The 19,966-nt window shown below is 42.4% G+C and overlaps 3 protein-coding genes across 4 annotated transcripts; all 3 read right to left on the reverse strand.

The window, feature by feature from the left end:
- Positions 1-3,953: 3,953 nt before the first annotated feature.
- LOC102718143 (expansin-A23) lies at positions 3,954-4,938 on the reverse strand. The gene is made up of 2 exons (XM_006647080.3): positions 4,394-4,938; positions 3,954-4,266 (listed from the first exon to the last, which is right to left on the reverse strand). Exons 1-2 carry the CDS (start codon positions 4,933-4,935, stop codon positions 3,954-3,956), a joined length of 855 nt encoding a protein of 284 aa, XP_006647143.2. The 5' UTR covers positions 4,936-4,938.
- A 2,505-nt stretch (positions 4,939-7,443) lies between these two features.
- LOC102718425 (glutelin type-B 5) lies at positions 7,444-9,803 on the reverse strand. 2 transcript variants are annotated; one of them, XM_006647082.1, is made up of 5 exons: positions 9,800-9,803; positions 8,966-9,315; positions 8,584-8,846; positions 8,027-8,497; positions 7,444-7,944 (listed from the first exon to the last, which is right to left on the reverse strand). In XM_006647082.1, the coding sequence occupies exons 2-5, from the start codon at positions 9,291-9,293 to the stop codon at positions 7,519-7,521; spliced, it is 1,488 nt and encodes a 495-aa protein (XP_006647145.1). In that variant the 5' UTR covers positions 9,294-9,315; positions 9,800-9,803; the 3' UTR covers positions 7,444-7,518. The 2 variants fall into 2 exon arrangements, with proteins under 2 accessions (XP_006647145.1, XP_006647144.1); XM_006647081.1 differs by lacking the exon at positions 9,800-9,803 and having other exon boundaries at positions 8,966-9,331.
- A 7,456-nt stretch (positions 9,804-17,259) lies between these two features.
- LOC102707560 lies at positions 17,260-19,966 on the reverse strand. Its single transcript, XM_040520410.1, has 3 exons — positions 19,183-19,966; positions 18,033-18,816; positions 17,260-17,659 (listed from the first exon to the last, which is right to left on the reverse strand). The coding sequence occupies exons 1-3, from the start codon at positions 19,964-19,966 to the stop codon at positions 17,260-17,262; spliced, it is 1,968 nt and encodes a 655-aa protein (XP_040376344.1).

The following is a 19,966-nucleotide window of genomic DNA, read 5'->3' on the forward strand; positions in this document are numbered from 1 at the left end:
CTAGATCATGGAGACCTAGTTCGCTCCTAGGATAACCTTGAAGTTTGCCAGAATCTGACCCCAAGCCAACGAGTACAAGGCACTTTCTTTCACTGGTTCAAAATCAGCCGAGTTAGGACAAGAGGTTTGTTGGTTTGAACCTGGCTACTCATCGCGGCCCAAGGACAAGATCCAATCTAGGTCACAATCCACAGAGATGCAACCATCCGAGAACAAGGGGCATAAAGATAAGACCGCCCAATTGGCTGAAAAGAGGCGCCAAGACGAGGAGCGACGTCACCAAGAAGACAACGAAACAAGGCATCGCGAGACTCAAATTCGTGAGGAACTCAGGAACCAGTCATGCAAACTTCTTCATGACATTCTTCAGACACAGGGTGAGGGCCGTGACATGTTCAAAGCCCCTCAGCAGAATGTGAATTCTCTAGCTGCATCACCCGATCGAGGAACCATCCATAAGGCCAAAGCGATGGTCATCACTGTAGTGATCCAACAATCCTAGCATCATGCCAGAAACACGCCATCCAGGTCGGAAGCGCACTCATCGTGATCGAGGGTTGACATAATTTATGATTTTCTTATTCAATGCCATTACGATTATATGTAATACCCAACATTGACATAATCTGTGATTTTCTTATACATAAATAAAAACAACCATCAAGGGTTGCAGCACTGGCTCCGAAGTCTCTGCCTCTACCACCATCGCCACCACCAAATCCTCCACCCAAGCCAACATCTCCACCCAAAAGTCCACCCTAGACGCCATCCCCACCAAAGCCGCCATCCTTAAGAAAAGAGACTTCCCCACCTAAGCCACCATCCCCACCAAGGAGCTAGTTCCATTGGCACTAACTATCGAGTGACCATATATATCAAAGAAAATACCATTTGTCTAGCAGCCATCATCCTCGCCCAAGTTGTGATTGTCCCCACCCAGTACTTGGGAAAAAATAATCCCCAAGAGGATATCAAATTAGGATCCAAAGTCTATTGACCTGGATAAGAAGAGGGCGATGGTGACTGCTTTCAAGGTGAGAAGTAAACTGGAGAACTTGATTTTAACAAGGGACCAAAAGTCAGTGCTGAATACGCAAGAAGACTCACAAATATTATAAAATTTAAATACCATGGGGGCTTCCCCCACTATCTTCTGTTAAAAAAAAAAGAAGACTCACAATTATGGTGTCCATGGAAGTCCCGAAGGAGTAGTCAAAGGGCAAGTCTTCCTACCGAAGCATTTATTGGGCGAATTACCATATCAAATGTGCTAGTTTTATTAAAGAGCTTGAATACATAATAGTTAAGATCCTAGAGGAAGCTTTCATGTGTGAACCTCACGGCCTATACTGGATCGACAATAGAGAGCTTCATGCTCTAGACACTTATCAGAGAATGGAAATTAACATCGTCAGTGCAAGGTGCCCGTAAGTAACTACTTCATTTATCGATTGCCCATGAAAAAAAAATCTAAATTATGAATCATATATCTATCAATCATTTTGCTAGAGCTCTCAATTTCACGACACTGAACAGGCGAGAGAACCGATCAGGTATCTCGACCCGTGCAGTATTGCCAAGGCACAATACACACTTGTGCTTACTAAAAACTAATTGGGGTTAAAGGATAAGACACCAGAGGAGAAATAGGAACAAACATAAAAACTTCATAGAACTAAAAAGGTGGACATCGCTGTATACATGGGAGTAGCCTTTTTATCTTAGTAAGACAAAAATAATAGATTTGCTTCCTACTATTTTCAGTAAGTCATACGGGCCATCATTGAGAATATATATCTAGCGACCACTACATTCTATTGATGATATATCCGAAGAATTCATGGCGATAAACCCTGCGCACTACTCCCTCCATATTTTTTTATATGATGCCGTTGACTTTTAGTTTCACGTTTGACCATTCGTCTTATTAAAAAAATATATAATTATTTATTATTTATTATAATATGATTTATTATTATAGAAACTTTAATTATGCATTATAATTTTGCATATTTGGATATAAATTTTGAATAAGACGAATGGTCAAACATGATTATAAAAGTCACGGTGTCATATATAAAAATATGGAGGGAGTATGATCTTAAAAGATAAATGGAAATACTCTCTAGTCTGCAATTGTAAGTCCACACCTGAACTTTGATGCATTACTTCTTATCCAATATTAACTACTAGTACATGTTTTACCTAATGGCATTTACTTCTTTAATAACAATGGTCGTAGGTATTACGAAGGAAGCGAGGTGTAGTCGAGGAGGCAAAAAGAGAATGTCTTGCTAAAGCCAAATGGCCAGCAATAACGAACCACTTTAATGCCTTATTTCGTCTTTGTCTCGATGCTTCACTGATTTAAACACTTTTTCTACAAGTGCTTTAAGCAATCACAGGGTTCATTACTCTGTGAATACAACGTCTATGAGATGCTTAATACATTATAGACCCCAACAATGTGAGTTCAAATGAAATAAGCCAATAAAAAACTCATCAAGAAGAGTCCGAGTTCAAAAATGAATCACGAGGACTAAGGCGTGACAATTTAATTTTATCTATTAATTAGGCTTAGTTTAGAAATTTTGCTTTATCTCTAGAGTTAGAGTTCGACCGGGACTAGGGATGGTAATGGGCCTAACCATTTTGCCTATAAAATTTAAGGGCTGGGTTCAAAACGGGTTAAAAATAAAATTATATGGAGTTTTGAGCTAAAAAAATTTAAAAATTAAATAGGGTTGTTAAAAGAACTCAAGGGCCTTGGTCCATTACTACCCCTAACCAGGACTTGTTATTTCCTTTTATCTATTAGAAAACATGTGTCGGATCCAATAGGGACCAAATAAGACTTGTTATTTCCTTTTATCTATTAGAAAACATGTGTCGGATCCAATAGGGACCAAATAAGACTTGTTATTTCCTTTTATCTATTAGGAAACGTGTGAGGTGTTCAATATGGACTAGGATACACACATGGGTAAAAATATGTACACTCGGGGCCCTGTATAGACATCTTCGTATATCCATAAAATTACTCTCAGTGCATCGCCACCCTCCTCACCGAGATTTTATCACCGGCGGAACTTGACACATGACGTGGGGTTACATCGCTTCGATCTCCAGCGGAGGGCTAAGTCTTACGTTCCGCTAACCCTGATGATCATATCGGCTAGATCAGAATTGTCTTGGTTCAGTTCAATCTTCTGATCTGGTTGGCCGGCATGACCTGAGTGCTGGGCCATACCTAGGCCACACCCTCGGCAAGCTGGGTTGGCCTGACACGACCCGGTTTAATTAATAGGGATAAAAAAATTATTAAAAGATCTAAAATAGACTTAATTTAGTCATATAAGGCTTAGCCAAAAATAGAGGTATATAAAATAGACTTATTATAGTCGTCCGAGACACAACCTAAACAGGAGGGTTAGACAATAGACTTATTCACACAGCTCAAAAAGACAAGAGAGGGAATATAGATTTATTTACTGAATAAGTACATTGGGTCATCGTTCCTCCAGGCCGGCCCGACATAGCCCGAGCGTTATTCGGCTGTGCCAGGGCTTCGGTGCAGCCCACAGGCCACCACGGCACGGCCCGGTGTGCTGATTTGGCCCATGCTGGCTTGACCGAATTAGCCACGAGCCCCGTCGTGCCTGGACCGTCCCGGACCGGGTGGCCCATCTATACACATGAGGCTAGACGTTCCTTCTCTAACCATACCACTCGGACAAATAAGATTAGAACAAATTTCATGATCTGATCCGACCGTTCTAACACCAACGATAGCCACCAACAAATGAATTTGTGGTACATTTTTCAAACGAAAGAAATGTGTACACATAAAGAAATTTTTATATATACAAGCATATAGGTATATTCATTGGGAAACAAGAGGCAAATACAGCAGTAACAGATGCCCTGGTGATGCCCGTTCAAGCTTTCTCCTCTCACTTGAACTGCAGCTTGCTTGCGAATGTCTGTCCGAACTTCCAACCCGGAGGCACGATGTTGGTGAAGACGAGCGTCTGGTCATCGGAGTTGGTGACTCTGAAGGAGAGACCCTGGCCGGTGAGGTAGGCAAGCGAGTGCCACTGAGCACCCCAGTTGCGTGCCATCGGCATCCAGTCCGTCGAGTTAGAACCCATCACCTCCATCGACTTGATCGACCCGGCCGCCGCGACGTTCGTAACTAGTACCAGCTGGAAGTAGTCGTGGCCGTTAATGGTGAACCGCAGGCCACCCTTCTTCACGCAAGGAACCCTGTAGAGAGATTATTATAAGTAAGATATTAGATAACATGTTATGCAAGCACTGGTCCATGATATGTTGACTCCAAATTAAATACCTTAAATAATAACATGTATGTATTTGAGTTTGTAGTTGGTACCTTTGGTAGATGACCGGGATGATGCCGGCGCTGAAGATGCCGATCTTCTCCCAGGCCGGCTGCGCCATGTCGAAGTGGGGGCGCGGCGGGTTGCACCAGCCGCCGTTGTCGCTGGGGAGGCTCCAGTTGGGCGGGCAGAAGTTGGTGGCCGTGATGGTGACGGTGACGCCGGGCCTGCACCACTGCGGAGCCCTCTTGCGGTCGCAGGCGATCTTGTAGCACTGCCCGCACGACGCGCCGTCGTTGAACAGCGCCGTGCTCAGCGCCGCGTTCCGCGTGCCGTACCCCTGCGAGTACAGGTTGCCGTACCCGCACGCGCCGCCCATGGTGCCCGACGCGTCCGCGCCGCCGTAGAACGTCGCGTGCGCCTTCTGCCACCCAGTCGGCGCGGCCGTGGCCGCGGTGGAGCTCGAAGGCGCCGATGCCGTCGTCGTGGTCGTCGCCGCCGTGACCGTGTTGCTCGTGTCGTCGGCCGCGGCCATCACCACCAGTGCAGAGGCGACTGCGAGAAACACCAGCGCGGACGCTCGAGCTTGCGCCATGTCTGTCGTTGTGATCAGATCGATCGATCGATCAGTGTGGACTGACCCTCAAAACTAGACAAACAATGAAATTATCTAGAGTAGAGCTCTGAAAGAAATGTGCTGTTGCTTTGTGTTGTTGATGTGCGTCGAATGATTGTCTGATCATCTCCTGATGATTGGGTGGATATATATAGGCCGTCTTACAGTTCATTAATTAATCATTAATTGCGGTTGCATGCAGCTAAATGAAATACTACGTATCAATAATCAGGTGAAGTGAACTCTGGAAAACCACAGCACGAAGGTAGCGCGCGGCGACGCGCATGTGCATGCATCGCCGGCGCCGCCGTAAACTTGCAAAGTAATCCGAAAAAATTTGTGTCCGCCGGCCGCCGAAGGCGTAAGGATGTCACGCATGTTTTGTTTCTGTTTTCCTCCTTCACTAGCACAAGATTTATTAATAACAAAAGAACGCCTTTTGACGTGTTTCTCTTCTTATTCTCCGGGATATAAAAGTCAGTAGAAAAGCTACCTACCAGCTCCAAAATATTTTTATGTTATTAAGAGCTAATATAAAGCTAACTTATATAATAATTATATACAAACACATATATTGTTAAACAGAAATAGTAAATTATAGTCAATATACAATTAATTTAGAAAAAACATATTGCATCGGGAAGCTTATAATTAAGAATAGTAAATTATATTCAATATTATAAATAAATTAAATAAGCCGGATGGTCTTTCGACAGCGAAAAAAGATAGATGCACGTTAAACCATGTTATGTATTTTCAACTAAGACTCCCTTTAATTTTTTATTTGATGAGAATATTCAATATTGTTTAACAATGACGGCTGCCAGTAACCTTCTTAATTTCCAACTTTTTACCTACCTCGTTAATTTCTCTTTTCTTTTTTCTTTTTTCTTCTCTTTTTTACTTTTCTTTCTTTTCTCCTTCTTTTCGTCAGTCTTTTCCCTTTCTTATTTTCCTCAATCTTCTTTTTCCCTTCTTATCCACCGTGTAAGCACTTCTTCTATCCCGTGCAAGCATTATATATCATCAATTTTGAGACATGAATTTCATGTCATATTCAGATGAAATATCTGCTTGGTTTTCTTTTAGAAAAACCATAGAAACATAATCCTAGTGCTATTGTGATTTCATTTTTGTTGTTGATTGTATTACTATTTGAATTCTTTTTTGAAAAATATAAGGAAAACTATGTTCCCACTTTACTGATTATATTTTTTTCATCCACGGGATGGCTGGCAAGTACAAGCGCTGCAAAAAAATAAAATAATAAAGATGACTTCGCTGCGATCAAACCGAAACCTTTCGTTCAGTAGACCAACGTCTTATCCATTGGGCCACCAAGTCATCTTGTTCTGTTATTGGGTGTGATTCGTATTGAACCAAGGAGTGGTCACGGGATTCGGTCTCGTACTCATATGTGTGCGAACGGATTGATGTACCATAGAAGTGTTTTGTATTTTTTATAATAGTAGAGATATAGAATACTGATTAACCAATACTGAGTCCGGCTACCATGTCTTTCGGCAGCCCTTGAAACAAATGTTGCCATCAGTTTCAATCATAAGACTTGATTTAGATTAGCGCTGATTGTACTACAGCGAAGTGCTGTCGAAAGCACGGTAGCCGGCGGACTAGTTAGCCACAATGAAATAAGTAGATAAGATATACACTTGCAAGTCTTGTTTGCCTGAAGGTGACCATTATTCCTTAAGTTATCTCACCCACCACGCTGCATCGGAAAAAATTCTATGCAGCCAGGCTTCAACAGGCCTCCTCTGGAACATCGAACTAGATATGCAATGCATGGATAGGCCTACCAATCCAACAACGAACTTCACTCAGTTGTAGATGGGCGGTACGTACTACCTCTTTTGATACCATTGACTTTTAGGTTTGCATTTAATCCTTTGTTTTATTAAAAATATGCATATTATTAATTATTTCGTTAATCTCATGATTTGGATGGTAGGGTCTTTGTTGGGTGCTACCCAAATGGTGGATATGAAAACCACAAGGAAGAATACCTTTGGAAGAATTCTCGTGGCTGTTTTAAGTCCAAAATTGGTGCCTATGAGTGTGGATGTTGCGATTGGAGATCATTACTTAGAGCTTGAATTTGAGTTAGAAAATAAGGGATATGATGAAAAGAAACAAGGGAGGAAAAGTGAAAGTGATCTTCAAAAATAAGAAAGAGATGTTTTGCAATAATTTATAGATGACTCACGATAATTTATTGAGGAATTAAATAAAGACATAAAATCATGTAAAAAAATCAAGCTAGCTCTAAGATATGTAATATGTTTGACAATTTTTCCAAGACTTTATGTTGGGCATTTTATTTTTCGAATTTTCTCCTGTAACCATTTTAGTGCAAATGAACTTATTAACTATTCTTTAATTTGAACTACTGTAACTCAGTATCACCCATATTCACTTAACGAATAGGTAAGACGGTTGTAACCACTTATTAATGCATCAAAACCTCATAACAGAACTGCCACAAAGTTTCACATACTTGCGGCATTTTATTTTTGGATATGCCTATACTAGCTCCTTATTACATCACTCCGAAGCCTTGCCTTCAGACTCATTGGAGAGTCCTAGGTATGTTTGTTGTTGAAGTGTAGGAGTGAACGCACCAACCTCTTCTCCCCTGTTGTTCTTAAGGCTCCGAGCTTGTTCCCTTGAGATGCGGTAAGCATTAGCGACCACATCCACTGGCATGGCACGAAGAATTGAGTTCTTCCCTGCAAGGCGGCTTACTATAGAGTTTGCATTGGTCTTGAATGCAATATATTGGCATCCTTCACGCTCAGCTTTTTTCAAGACGACATAGTGTTGTGGAATGATCAACAATTGCCCGGGACGAAGAACACCATTGAATACCGTCTTCCCAAAGTTACTAACGACCTGAACTCGAGCATTCCCTTGAACCATATACACCAAGCTATGGGCATTAACGTTCCAAAATGGTGACAGAATAGCATTCTGTAGAGAGCATAGAACAATGTTATATATAAATGAAGGAGTTCTTTAGAAAGAGAGAATAACACTTCTCATCAATAGATACCTGGTATAGGTTTACTCTAGTAGCACTCATTTGTACAAGGTTAAGGATAGGGAACTTCTGACTGTTGAGACGTGTGATCCTTCCGGCACGTGGGTTGTAGGTATCAGCACGGCTAGGATTCTCGATGTTCAACCTTGCCTTGATTGTGCAGAAGTTCTCATCCAAACCATTACAACGGGTAGATTCTTGTTGTTCCTCGCTATATTGGTCTTGGTATTGACGTTGTGCTTGTTCTTGTTCTTGTTGTGTAAAAGTGGGCTTTAGCAATTGAAGGCCATTCCTCACGCGTATAATCTCTCCCCTTTGGTCGTTTTGGCCTTGTAATCTCTTTGCCGCCAATGTGCTGATGCCTAGGGCCTCACTTAATAGCTCACTGTTGAATCCGCTGAATATGTTTTGCCCCGAGTGTTTCTCGATTGAGCGACTATACACCTGTTGCTCCCTATTGTTGTTACCAGCCAATAAGAACTCCTAAAATTTTTAACACGAATTAACCACAATGTTTTGCCACATGAATTGCAACATAAGCAAATGTATAGACATTTCAAAATAGTTACCTTCTGTCTTGGTTCAAGCTGATTAGCACTGTTATTTACATCAAAGACATATAGAGCAACAACAGGTGTATCACCCTCATTGTAGAACCAATGCGCAACACCAGCTGGGAGTGCAACAATATCTCCTTGCCTAAATTGGTGAATCTTTTGGTGCTCATCCCTAAACTTTTGGCTCTGGCTTTGCCCTTCTGGTAAAAATTGTTGGAACTGTTGCTGGTAGGTCGCTGGGCAACCGGGAAATGATAATCCCATAGAACCTCTTCCTGAAAGTTAGAATGTACTTGTTAGTTGCATATGATTTTAAATAAATTCTTTTGACGCGAAAAGGCATAATTTTGAGCCAAATCAACAATATATTGTTCTATATGAATGCTAGACAAACCTTGGATGATGTAGACCATGCCAGGAGCATTGGTGTATCGGGGCACCAGAAGGCCTTGAGGCTCAATGACACGTCGGACAACAAATGTACCTGTGCACTGGAACTGTTCATTCCTCTCATCAAAGTACTCTGTAACCCCAGCTTCTGACCTCACTTTCCGAAGTGGTTCAAATGCTTGTAGTCTATCAAATCTACAATCCCTAAAGCCTCCTTGCCGAGGACTGTGCCATGGACTCATGTTCGGGCTAAATAGTTGGGCCATAGATCCATGGCATAAGAGAAGAACACAAAAGTAAATAGTAAACCGACAGAAAGATGTATTCGCCATAGCTATTTGATGATGGGTTGTAGTCTTCGGTTGATTGATGTGAATTTAATTATTAAGGACTGGTTATATAGGGGATAAAAGCATCTTGAGATATGAGTGATGGATAAAGTTTTTTGGCATGTATACACGAGATCTAGCGTATAATGCCAAAAGGATAAACAGATAAAAAGTAACTTTGTAATATTGAGATATACACACAATGACTCATAGATGACATGTCTTGCACTTTTAGAGCAATACAAGCAAAGCTGGTTAAAAAAATGTATATCCACACCCTGACGTGAGCCTTCATCTATAGATAATTTTTTTTTACGTAAAGTTCCTATATCTAATTAATAAGCCATGTCTAACTTTAAAATAACAAACATGGAACTGTGATGTGTCATTTTGTGTGGCACATCACAGATGATAAGTTTGTTGTCCCTACAAAACAAAAACTTGTTTGTTTGTTGTCATTTTTGTGTGCCATACTAAGCTTGCTAAGTTAATTAGTTGTGTGTTTAAAGTTGGAAACTTACAAGTCCTTTGTCATTTTTGCTGGCATATTATCCTTTTGTGCACGTAAAGTAAACCAATGGATGAAATACATGGACAACTGACGATTTTGTATATTCGGTAAGTACTACAGGGTTTACTTTCAGGGAAATGGAAAATTGTGAAATTTATATATTCTGTAATTATGTCAATTTGTATTATGATTATGATTATATTCTTGCATGCAATCGTCAAATTGCTTTGTAAGTGTATTAGTACTTTATTATTTAAATCACTGGTAATAAATTTTGTACTTTGTTTTACTGTCATTCACCGTTGACCATGCCATAGGTAATAATGCATTAAAATTAATTATGTACTCTAAAATGACCAAAAGTGGGCCCTATGTGGTGTGGACTACTATAATACCCCTAGTCCATTAACAATGTTTTGGCCCGTTTGTATGTTCTTGTTCTCGTTCAGGCCATTAATTAGACACAAGTTTTAGGTTGGGGAGATTAGTCAATGTCTATCGTGATCAGATCAATCATATCTATGTAGGCCCTGAACGCAATGTGCTGGTTGCTCTGTGTTTGATGTGCTTCGGGTTATTGTTCGATATCATCTCCTCATGATTGGTTGTGGATCGATATATATATACACACACATAGGCTAGCTTCCAGTTAAGTTCATTACTGTTGCATTGTGTTGGCAGCTAATTAATTCAAATCTCAATAATTTAATCATGTGAAGTGGACTCTGGAAAGCAACGGTACGTACGAAGCTAGTTCGCGGCAAAGCGCATGTGCATGCACTGGACATGGTCACTAGCGACGGGCCTAAACCTTCACCTGTGATGGTTTAGACCATGGTCAGTGATCAGTGGTCACTGGTGAGTGGAGTCACCTCTGACAGGTCAAAAGCCGTCTGAGGTGACTCTCACATCTGACGGGTATATATTTGTCGGCCCGTCAGAGGTGTACAATTCTGGAACCCTTAGGCTAGTTAAGATCCATCAGAGATAACACATCTGTGACGGGTCCAAAGGTAGCAGCCGTCACAGGTAACATACCTGTGACGGTCCTTAAGTGAGAACTCGCCATAGTAGTAACTAGCTACGATGGATTTTAATACCGACCCGTCAGTGATGAGTTAAATTCAGAAAAAAATAAATACTAAAAATTGGCTAGCCTCAGGACTCGCTAGTCATGCCCTCTGAAAATACACAGATACACATGGCAGTAAAAATCACAGGTAATTAAGTAACATATTGCCCAAATTCACATATTCTCTCCAACTTGACATATTGCACAACTTCACATACGGCAGTACAAATCACACATCCATATCAACATATTGCCCAACATATACGATTGAAATTGGCAGCATTTTACCCAGCAAATGCATGAAAGCCACAAATTCATACCTTGCAAATATCATGTCGCCGTTGTGAACCTCCATGTATGGCTGTCGTATTTAAAATTGAGAAACCATTTGAATAGTCCAACGTAATTAGTGATTGATTAAAACTGACAAAAATTTAGCAAACTGCCGTAATATTGTACAAATGAGTAAATTACATAGCATTCCATAGCACAGAAACATAAAAACAAGGACAAATTGTATTGTGCTCATATGTGCATCACAAGTTAATAGTTAATTTGTACATCACAATAAATTAGACTACTTCAAATGTCTAAGTGGCGTGGAAACGTCCTTTCTTGTTCATTATATTGGCAAGAATGAAGGCACACAATTCTCCTCTGATAGCAGGAGGGTTGATGGTACAATTTTCGTGCTAGCTTTATCTTTCTGTTAAATAAATCAGGGGTTAAAATGGCTAGTAGAATAAAGTTGATGCCGAAATGAGCTTTGCCATTAGCAACAACCTCAGGGTCAAAATCTTTCACCGCTCTTAGAAGTGTTGACATGTTGTGGCACACATGGAACCCATATTGGTCTCCGATCTGTTGTGCGCATGCGAACTTGGTGTCATGATAAAGTTCGTTCTTACCATCCTTGCGCCTACCACCCTTTGCCACATATGGGCCCCAAGCCAAATTTAAGGCCTTGATGATTTCAGTGAAATCATACTTTTTGGCCTTATTGGAGTTAAGATAGGCGACCCTACTCCATTTAGGTATGATGACTAGGACAATCCAATGTTGCCTGCAGGGTGGTTAGCTAGCGTTAGTACTAAGAACCGTAACTTCAGAATTGATATACACGAAGGGTATTGGGTTCTTACTATTGGTTGTGTGCGCACATGATGTACTCCTTGTCTTGGTGGGCCCATAAACATCGGTTGACATATTCAACTACGTCGTTGAAGCTCTGCCGTAAAATAACCCCGTTAATCATCGATGGATCAAGGAACCCAACCTGGTTACTAATGCGACGACTCTCGATCCAACACAACCTTAAATCATGTACGTATTAGCACTAATTTAAGTAGGACATACTTCAGTAATATCGGAAGGAGTAAGTTTTGCACTTACAAGGAGTAGCATTTTAGAAGACCTGTGTCCAACTTTCGGATCCTGAACAGGTTGAAGAGGTCATTAAAGCCAATAGTTATATAGGCGGGCGCTGACAGGAAAGGCTGGTGGTCGTGATGTCCTACTATTGATGAGTCCCTCATTTTTCGCTTGGCATTGCTCAGCTCCATGTATTCTTTATGTAGCTCTCTGCAAGCAATGCCCATCATGACTAATAGATAGTCGCCCACCAATGGCTTGCCCATTTCAAATTGGGCCGGCGCCTTCTCGACTTTCCTTGATTTGGTGTCCCCCGCTGAAGTTGCAGCCTTCCCCCTTTTGGGTGCCGGCGCCGACTCCTCGACCTTCCCCTTGCCTTTAGCGCCCCCGCGGTCATGTTTCTGTGGTCCCTTGATAACTGGTGGGGAGCTATTGGCCTTTCTTGTGGTCTTGATCGGAGCCATGTTTTTAGTAATATCTCCGAAATCCATATCAGGTACATCTGGTGAATGCAGTAACGAGATTGTCGGTCCATGCGGAGCCTCGATAGAAAGCTTTGACTTGGGAGACTTGGGAGTTGTGAGCTCCATCGGCCACTGTATGAATGTCTTGCACGCATCACCCAAAGTCATGATTTCATCATTGGGGGCACATGCAGTGGATAGGCTAACCAGTTATCTTTTACTGAATCGATGGACACCTTGGCGTACCCAGATAGCAGCGCTACGCCATGGACCTTTTCTGTCACCGATGGTTTGAAAGCCATGCCCTCGGCGACTGCCTGAGAGAAAGTTGGGTGGACCCTCACCAATAGGGCACATTGCGCTACGTTCTGCATTTGTAAAGTTATGAATTAATATTTGAACGTGCAAAGGTGTTGGAGTACATTTGGATCGGATAACATCAATTACCTCTATATTGTCCACTGCCGCTAGTGGTGGTGCGACAGGCAGAACAGGGGCCATCACCTCTGTGGATGCACAACTGCTCCTACCAGGGATAGGGCTCGCGTCATGATGTGCTCGAGGAGTTGGATGAACAACTTGTGGTGTGCCTCCGGGTATGTTCATGTCGGCCAAGGCTTTGTTAACCCTTTCTTCCACCTTGGCGTCCATGGTTGCCTATAGCTCTTGAATTACCTTCACCTTAAGCTCAGCCTTCAAACGAGCTTCCCTCTCCTCCTTGGAGACTTTATGTTTCCTGTACTAGGAGCTGTACTATGGCAGGCATATTTCCAGGGCACGTCGACGCCGATTTCCCGTGTCCGGCCAGGATGTTCTTTGGTTCCGAGCGCCTTCGTAAGAATGTCATCCTCGCGCATCTTTGGCACGGACTCCACCTCGCTCTGTGAGGCTTGTTCGGCAACCAAATTCAACTATAAAAAAGCGAGAAAGGTTTTAATAATCATTCACCTCATACTAACATGAATTACTAATGCTAAGGTGCGATCTTACCAGGTCCTGATAGACGACGGCATCACTTTTGTTCTCAAATGTGATGGAGCCGTCCGGGTTGACCTTACCCCTTGCCCTTGCCCTTGCCCAGTTGCGAGCTCGAGGTTCTAGAATGTCCGAGAACGGAGCGGGGAGATTCGCAGCTACAGTGGCCGCATCCTCTTGGGCCTATATCTGCTCCTTGCCAATGTACCCGGCCGTGCCCAGACGATGCGGGTGCTCATTCCGCTGTTGTAGTCGGCGATGTGCCTCGCTTGACTCCCTAAACTCGTCGGTGTTCTTCAGCTGGCGGAACTGCTCCCACGCTGTATCCGTAATTTGAGGGTACTCGGCGAACGGCATCCGATTGCCGGGCGGGATGACGTACTCGTTTAGAAGCTTAGACTTCCAATTCTTCCAAGCTTTACCCATCTTCTGGATTGCCTTCCGCTTAAGCCTGTCTTTTGCTTCATTCGGAAATGTGAACCATTTCTCCATAGCCGTCCAAGCTCGCTCCTTCTTGGCTTCCGAGACCTTCCCTATATCCTTGTGTAGGATGCCAAAATTGCCACGTGCCGCCACCCCACAGCAGTTAGACCATCTTGCTATGACACTTCTCGGCGCTGTAGGCCTACCACTAGCATTGACATTTCTTATGACCTGCACCGTGGTCGGCCATTTGTTTTGTGTCTGAGGGTTTCTACTCGACCTACTTGCACTACTCCCCCGACATCGAGGTCTGTTGTTCCTGCGGCGCAGCTGTAACATAGACAGGAGGTTGGTGTTGCAAAACTGTCATGTATTGCAAATTTGTCCTACAATTTACCTCGAGGTTCGAGTTGTCCGACCGCCGTCATCGTCGACGGATCACCAGCCGGGACCGGCTCCATAGTTGTGTCCTCTTGTGCCTGCAGCACTGATGTCATCATCGTCAGTTCAATTGCCCTGACCGCCTCTGTGGCTTGGTCGTGTTTTGCATGTTGCCTCGGTGGCGTCGCGGTGGACGGGGATGCGGCGGGCGTTGTCATGGTCTATTTATCTGTAAACGCTTACAAGCCTTCTATCATTGTTACAACATGTAATTTGATATTTTTTTTAGAACTTGATTATACTAAGGTATGGCCTCAGATTTGCTCAGAAAGTATGCATCAAATACCATCATTTGCCTAAAGGAAAAAATGCGACGTTAAAACAACCAACTTTTAAACAAAAAACAAGAACAAGTGTAGATAATCTGTTCTTGAGCCAAATACCAGCAACTTTAAAACCACAAAAATAATCAAGTATAGTTAATTTGTTCTTGAGCAAAGCATAAAGCCGTCATTGAAACCTATAAAAGACCACGTTGACATAATCTGTTTGTCAGCATAAAATAGGCGACATGAAAACTAAGAAAGACTAAGCAGGTAATTTGTTCTTGAGCAACAAATGGCAACTTTAAAACCAAAAAAATAATCAAGTGTAGCCAATATGCTCTTGAGCTATGCAGGAATCCATCATTAAAACCTGTAAAAGACCAAGTTGACATAATCTGTTTGTCAGCATAAATCAGCCGACATGAAAACCTAGAAAGACCAATTGCTTGTAATTTGTTCTTGAGCAAAAAATGGCAACTTTAAAACCAACAAAATAATCAAGTGTAGCTAATCTGTTCTTGAGCATTCATCACTGACCATTCATCCATCGAAATAAAAAAATATAAATACATCAAATTCATCCATACATTCTCACATATATTTCAATGTACTGAAATGCAAAATTCATACAGGAACATTATTTCAATGAACTGAAATACACTAACATAAATGTACACATTGCATTCAAATTCATACAAAATTAATCCATTCATTCATTTATCGCAAATTCATCCATTCATTCATTTATCTAAAATTCATCCATTCATTCATCCAAAATTCATCCATTCATTCATTTGTCTAAAATTCATCCATTCATTCATTTATCTAAAATTCATCCATTCATTCATCCAAAATTTATCCATTCATCTAATGCACTAACTGAAATGCATCTATTCATCCAAAAGTCATATATTCATTCATCCAAAATTCATCCTTTCATGTAATGCACTAACTGCATTCATCAAAAAATCATCCATTCACCTAATGCAGTAACTAAAATGCATTCATACATCAAAAAACCATCCATTCATCAAAGGGGGGCGGCCTACCTGGTCCGGGAGAAGAGGCAGGGAGGGCGGGCAGGAAGGCGGGGAGGCAGTGGAGGTTGGGGCCGAGGACGGGGAGGCAGTGGAGGTCGGGGCGGCGCGGAAGCCGAAGCCGATGCAGACGATAGGGAGGCGGTGACGAAGACGATGTCCAACGTCGTGGAGGCAGCGCCGAGGGCGACGTTGGGGAGCCGGCGGCGCTGTAGGACGGCGAGGTTGGGGAGGCGAGCCGACGACAAGGTCGGGGCGAGGTTCGGCGTTGGCAGTGGCGACGGCAGAGGCAGGGAGCGCGGGGAGGCGGCGGCGAAGTTTGGGAGGGAGTGAGAGACGCACTGCTCGGGTTAACCTTGAAGAGCCGAACCCTAAGTCAACAAGGGTCAAAGATATATGTGACGGGCGTCAACAACAGGCCCGTCACAGGTAAACATACCTGTGACGGGTTGAAGATATGGAGTCGTCAAAGATGTCAGGACCTTTGATGGCTCTATTATTACAACCCGTCACAAGTAAACATATCTGTGACGGGCCCATAGTTGCAACCCGTCAAAGGTAAGGTTGACCCTAGTTGACTTAGGGTTCGGCCTCTTGAAGGTTAACCCAGTGTATTATTTTTTAATTAATTAGTAAAATAAAAACATACTGCATCAAAATAATCGTAAATTCATCTAAAATTCATCCATTCATCATAATAATTTAAAATTCATCGAAAATTTAATCCACTACATCAAAATAATCCTAAATTCATCGAAAAATTCATCCACTACATCAAAATAATCCTAAATTCATCCATAATTCATGGACTTCATCATAATAATTCAAAATTCATCGAAAAATTCATCCACTTCATTTCTACGCGTGCATGTGGACATAAATTACAAAAATAATCCTTCCTTATGGTCAACATGGGCATATTGAACACCATCTTCTTCTTCCTCCTCTTCCAGAGGTATTTCTTGACCTATGCCATGCACGTGCTGGTTGTAGTCATTTTTGTCTGTGATATTATCCAATCCAACAATTCTTCTTTTGCCTTCACGATCAACATGTAGCTTCTTGTTACACGGATCAAGTATATAGAAGACCTGAACAACTTGTTTGGCGAGAACGAAATGTTCATCCTTATAGGCGTTGTTAGCCAGATTGACAGTAGTAAAACCTTCCGTATCAACTTTTACATTGCCAAGATCGACCCATCGACAACGAAACAACGGGACTTCGAACTTCAAGTAGTCTAGCTCCAATATTTGCTCTACTCTTCCGTAGTACTGATCACGCCTACCACCATCGTCGCTACCGGCCTCAATGCGCAACCCACTGTTCTGCACTGTGCATTTACTGTCTTGCTTGATCGTGTGAAAGGTGTATCCGTTTATGTCATATCCTTGCCAGGTTGTGGCACTTCATTCAGGACCCTGTGACAACCACTTCAGTGTTTCACTGGACAAGTTCTGCTCGATCGCAATTCTATTCTTAAACCACTCGTTGAAGGAAGACATGTGCTTGTTTCTAACCCAACTATCTGATCGGCCTGGGTTGTCATGTCGGAGAAATCCCAAGTGTTCATCAACATACGACACTACCTCGGTCATATGCGTGAGTACCGTGAAATGAGTCTTGTCATACACCTTTCGATCCATCCTAACTATTTTCCGTCCAACAATACCCACACCGTCAAGCCTCCCCTCATGATGAGATCGTGGTAATCCAATTGAAGAGGTTTCCGACAGGTAGTCCACACAAAAATCGATGACCTCTTCGTTGGTGTAACTCTCAACGATGCTTCCCTCGGGGTGGGAGGTTCTGTACAAAACCCTTTAGGATCCCTATATACCTTTCACACGGATACATCTGCGTCATGAAAGCAGGCACACAACACTTTGTTTGTCTGACAAGATGCACTGGAAGATGTACCATTATATCAAATAAAGTAGGAGGAAAGTACATCTCCAAATGACATAGCGTTCTCATAATTTCTGCCTGTAGTTCATCTAGTCCCTCAGGGTCAATGATCTTCTGGCCGATAGCATGGAAGAAGGAGCACAACCGCATTATCGTGTGTCGCACCTTTGGAGGCAAAATATTCCTTATTGCGACGGGCAATAGCTATGTGATAAAAACGTGATAATCGTGCGACTTCATTCCTACCAGCTTAAGGTCTTGCAGTGAAACAAACCTGCTAATTCTTGACGAGTAACCAGATGGAACCTTTATACCACTAGGACATGTCAACAAATTCATCTTCTCATCTTTCGATAGAGTGTAGCAGGCTGGAGGAAGGTACACCCTGTCGGACTCTATGGTAACGTGATGTAGCTCCGAACGAACACCCATGTCTTGCAGATCTCGTCGGGCGTTCAGACCATCCTTTGTACTACTAGGGTTAAGCAGTAACCCAATCAAACTCTCACATACATTCTTCTCGACATGCATCGGATCTATGAAGTGACGAACGTCAAGATCCTTCCAGTATGGTAGTCTCCAAAATATTGACTTTTTCTTCCACATGCTCTTATCTTTTCCCTTTACAACTTTTCTCTTTTTTCCAAACTCGTTGGCTATTCCCATCAGTAAGTTGTGCACATCTGTCCCTGTTAGCTGTTGTGGGGGTCTGGTTGTATCTCTGTGGCTGTTGAAATTTTTTGTCATATTCCTATAAGGGTGATACCGTGGGAGAAATCTCTTGTGACCCATGTAGACCATCTTGTGTGAATTCTTCAACCATTTGCTTCTTGTTTCCTCCATACACTCCAAACACGTCCATTTTCTTTTGACCGTTTGACCAGAAAGATTGCCAAGGGCTGGATAATCGTTAATGGTATTAAACACCATCGGATGGAGGTTGAAATAATCCTGTGCATATGCGTCCCATGTACGTGTGCTCTCATTCCAAAGCGTCACAAAATCATCGATCATTGGTTCAAGGAACACATCAATATCGTTGCCAGGTTGTCTCGGTCCTTGAATGAGCATGACAAGCATAATATACTTTCTTTTGAAGCAAAACCAGGGAGGAAGGTTATAGTTCACAAGAAGAACTGGCCATGTACTATGACGGCTGCTCAAATCATCAAATGGATTAATGCCATCTGTACACATGGCAAAATGCATGCTTCTTGGGTTCTCTGAGAACTCCTGATAAATCCTATCGATTCTCCGCCACTATACTGAATCTGCTGGGTGTCTTAGCTTGCCATCGACTTTCTATTCTTCGGCATGCCAACGCACTAGCTTTGCTTATTCCTTATTCGCAAATATTCTCTTCATGCGCTCTGCAATTGAGAGATACCACACAACCTTTGGAGGTCCTCCCCTCTTTGACTTACTTCGTTCACCTGCACTTTTTGCACATTTGTATCTACAAGCCCCACATACAGGGCAAACATCCAGGTCAGCATATTGCTTGTAATACAAAATACAGTCGTTCGGACATGCATGAATTCTTCTGACTTCTAGACCCAACGGGCATAACACTTGCTTAGCTTCGTATGTCGTATGCGGTAATTTGTTCCCCTCTGACAACATGTCCTTTAATGGCTCAAGAAGTTCTGTAAAATTCTTGTCGGACCATCCATTACTTGCCTTAAGCTTCATGAGTTCCAACACACAGGACAACTTGGTGTGCTTCGACTTACATCCATCATACAAGGGCATTTGACAATCTTCCACCAACTTACTAAACTTCTCAAACTCTCTGTCGTTGTCATCTGCGTCTTCAATGTCATGCAACATTTGAGATAGACATTTAGTGTCGAAATTAATGGTATCTCCACCTAACGCAGATGGTACAAACATGCTTTCTGGAGCTGCGGTGACGTTCACTGTATTTTGATCCGACACTTCCTCATCAGCATCAACATCAGGTTTCTCTTGCTCTCCATGATTACTCCAACATGTATAATTCTCCATGAATCCTCTCCTTATCAAATGAGAATGCACTTCTGAACTATCAGGAATCATCTTTTCATTACTACAGTCATTACATGGACACGATATATACAGGCTCATCCTGCTTTTCCTGTCATTGTCCGCAAATTTAACAAATTCAGTGACCCCCACCCTGTACTCCGTGGATGAACGATGAACATGGTACATCCACTTCCGATCCAT

Source organism: Oryza brachyantha, chromosome 2 (genome assembly GCF_000231095.2).
Source record: "Oryza brachyantha chromosome 2, ObraRS2, whole genome shotgun sequence".
Taxonomy (NCBI): domain Eukaryota; kingdom Viridiplantae; phylum Streptophyta; class Magnoliopsida; order Poales; family Poaceae; genus Oryza; species Oryza brachyantha.